General features: G+C 44.4%; 1 protein-coding gene across 1 annotated transcript in view; it reads left to right on the top strand.

Moving 5' to 3' along the window:
• Positions 1-2,500, top strand: part of xdh (xanthine dehydrogenase) — a 36,562-nt gene that overhangs the window by 11,787 nt on the left and 22,275 nt on the right. Inside the window, exon 14 of the mRNA XM_080758429.1 lies at positions 1,227-1,411. Within this exon, the coding sequence (XP_080614555.1) occupies positions 1,227-1,411 (185 nt within the window). The remainder of the gene's footprint in view (positions 1-1,226; positions 1,412-2,500) is intronic.

Below are 2,500 nucleotides of genomic sequence, written 5' to 3'. Positions count from 1 at the left end.
GAGGCTCAGACTGAGGTGATTGAACAGAACGTCGATGTTAGGGGCTCGCGGTTAACGAGGTGGCGCAAATTAGAAAAAGACACCTTTTCTACAGCGGCGATGAGGGATATTTGACTAGTACTTCAGGGCCTACACAAGGTGTTTTTATCTGTTTCAGGGCCAGTGCTTCAGGGCCTTATACAAGGTGTTTTGTATCTGTTTCAGGGCCAGTGCTTCAGGGCCTTATACAAGGTGTTTTTATCTGTTTCAGGGCCAGTGCTTCAGGGCCTATACAAGGTGTTTTTATCTGTTTCAGGGCCAGTGCTTCAGGGCCTTATACAAGGTGTTTTTTATCTGTTTCAGGGCCAGTACTTCAGGGCCTACAAGGTGTTTTTTATCTGTTTCAGGGCCAGTGCTTCAGGGCCCTATACAAGGTGTTTTTATCTGTTTCAGGGCCAGTGCTTCAGGGCCTTATACAAGGTCTTTTTTTATCTGTTTCAGGGCCAGTGCTTCAGGGCCTACAAGGTGTTTTTTATCTGTTTCAGGGCCAGTACTTCAGGGCCTTATACAAGGTGTTTTTTATCTGTTTCAGGGCCAGTACTTCAGGGCCTATACAAGGTGTTTTTTATCTGTTTCAGGGCCAGTGCTTCAGGGCCTATACAAGGTGTTTTTTATCTGTTTCAGGGCCAGTGCTTCAGGGCCTTATACAAGGTGTTTTTTATCTGTTTCAGGGCCAGTACTTCAGGGCCTTATACAAGGTGTTTTTTATCTGTTTCAGGGCCAGTACTTCAGGGCCTTATACAAGGTGTGTTTTTATCTGTTTCAGGGCCAGTGCTTCAGGGCCTTATACAAGGTGTTTTTTATCTGTTTCAGGGCCAGTGCTTCAGGGCCTATACAAGGTGTTTTTTTATCTGTTTCAGGGCCAGTACTTCAGGGCCTTATACAAGGTGTTTTTTATCTGTTTCAGGGCCAGTACTTCAGGGCCTTATACAAGGTGTTTTTTATCTGTTTCAGGGCCAGTGCTTCAGGGCCTATACAAGGTGTTTTTTATCTGTTTCAGGGCCAGTACTTCAGGGCCTTATACAAGGTGTTTTTTATCTGTTTCAGGGCCAGTACTTCAGGGCCTATACAGGGTGTTTTTTATCTGTTTCAGGGCCAGTACTTCAGGGCCTTATACAAGGTGTTTTTTATCTGTTTCAGGGCCAGTGCTTCAGGGCCTTATACAAGGTGTTTTTTAACTGTTTCAGGGCCAGTACTTCAGGGCCTACAAGGTGTCTCCTCGCAGGGAGGACGACATCAGCATCGTGACGTCGGGGATGAGCGTGGCGTTCTCCGAAGGAACCGCCGTGGTCAAGGACCTCCGGCTGAGCTACGGAGGCATGGCCCCCACCACCAGGATGGTTACCAAGACGACCAGCAGACTGCTGGGGAGGTACATGCGCACGCACGCACGCACGCACGCACACACACACAGCATGTATTATATGAGAGTCCAGAAGTTTGCTTTATTCAGTGTAGTGAGAGTAGATGGAAAACAACTCAAATCAATTGTCCATAGGGATACAGAGACAGGAAAAACTCCCTCCCACCCTCCCATGGGTCCTAGGGGGGGAAAAACATAAGAATTAAAATAAATTTGAATAACACGGAATAAGAAATGAAAAAAGAAAAGAAAACCGGGAATAAAACTATAAAACGATTACAAAATAGACATTTGTATAATATAGCCTACCCATATATACCTCCTTGGGACATTGAAAGTGAGGCAGAGTAATTCAATTAAATTACAACTGATCGCTCGGGAGTGTTTCTGTCAGGAGGTGGTTTTCAAGCAGGACCCAAATGCAAGGAAGTCGGGATCTTAGAAGTCTTTTTTCAAACAAAGACCTGGGGCTGTATTTTGCGTGTCTTAAGTACCAGGTCTTATTCCCTAACTTGAGTAAACTAAAGACCTGGAGGCGTGGTCAATGCTCTTTGGCCACTCAGAATAGCCAAATGGCATTGATCACGCCTCCAGGTCTTTAGTTTACTCAAGTTAGGGAATAAGACCTGGTACTTAAGACACGCAAAATACAGCCCCTAGTATAGCAGTATGGTGCAAACACTAGCAAACAAAACATAGACTTGGAACTCAGGTGACAATACAATAATCCAACAGGGAACAAAACCAAACACAGGGCTTAAATAGGTACAAGATTAACAGGACACAGGTGAACTCAAATCAAATCAACACAAGGATTGGCTGGGGGAAAAACAAGACACAGGTGAAACAAAGAACCAAAAAACTACTACAAAGGAGGACAGGAAACACAATTAAAGCATCACTTCAAAATAAGAGTCAGGAACACCAAACACAACCCACAGAAGGCAGATCCTGACAGTTTCCAAGTTGTAATTGAAGTGTGATATAAAGGGGTTGCCATATCTAGCATGGAATTTCTCGACTGAGACTCTAATTGTGAATTTTACCTTTTCAAGCTTTAAAAATAACTGTCTACCAGTTGGATATAGGTGGAGGCGG

Source organism: Protomyctophum bolini (genome assembly GCF_963924005.1).
Source record: "Protomyctophum bolini genome assembly, chromosome: 24".
Taxonomy (NCBI): Eukaryota; Metazoa; Chordata; class Actinopteri; order Myctophiformes; family Myctophidae; genus Protomyctophum; species Protomyctophum bolini.
The sequence above is the reverse complement of the archived record's forward strand: the minus strand, read 5'-3'. Positions and strand labels throughout refer to the sequence as shown.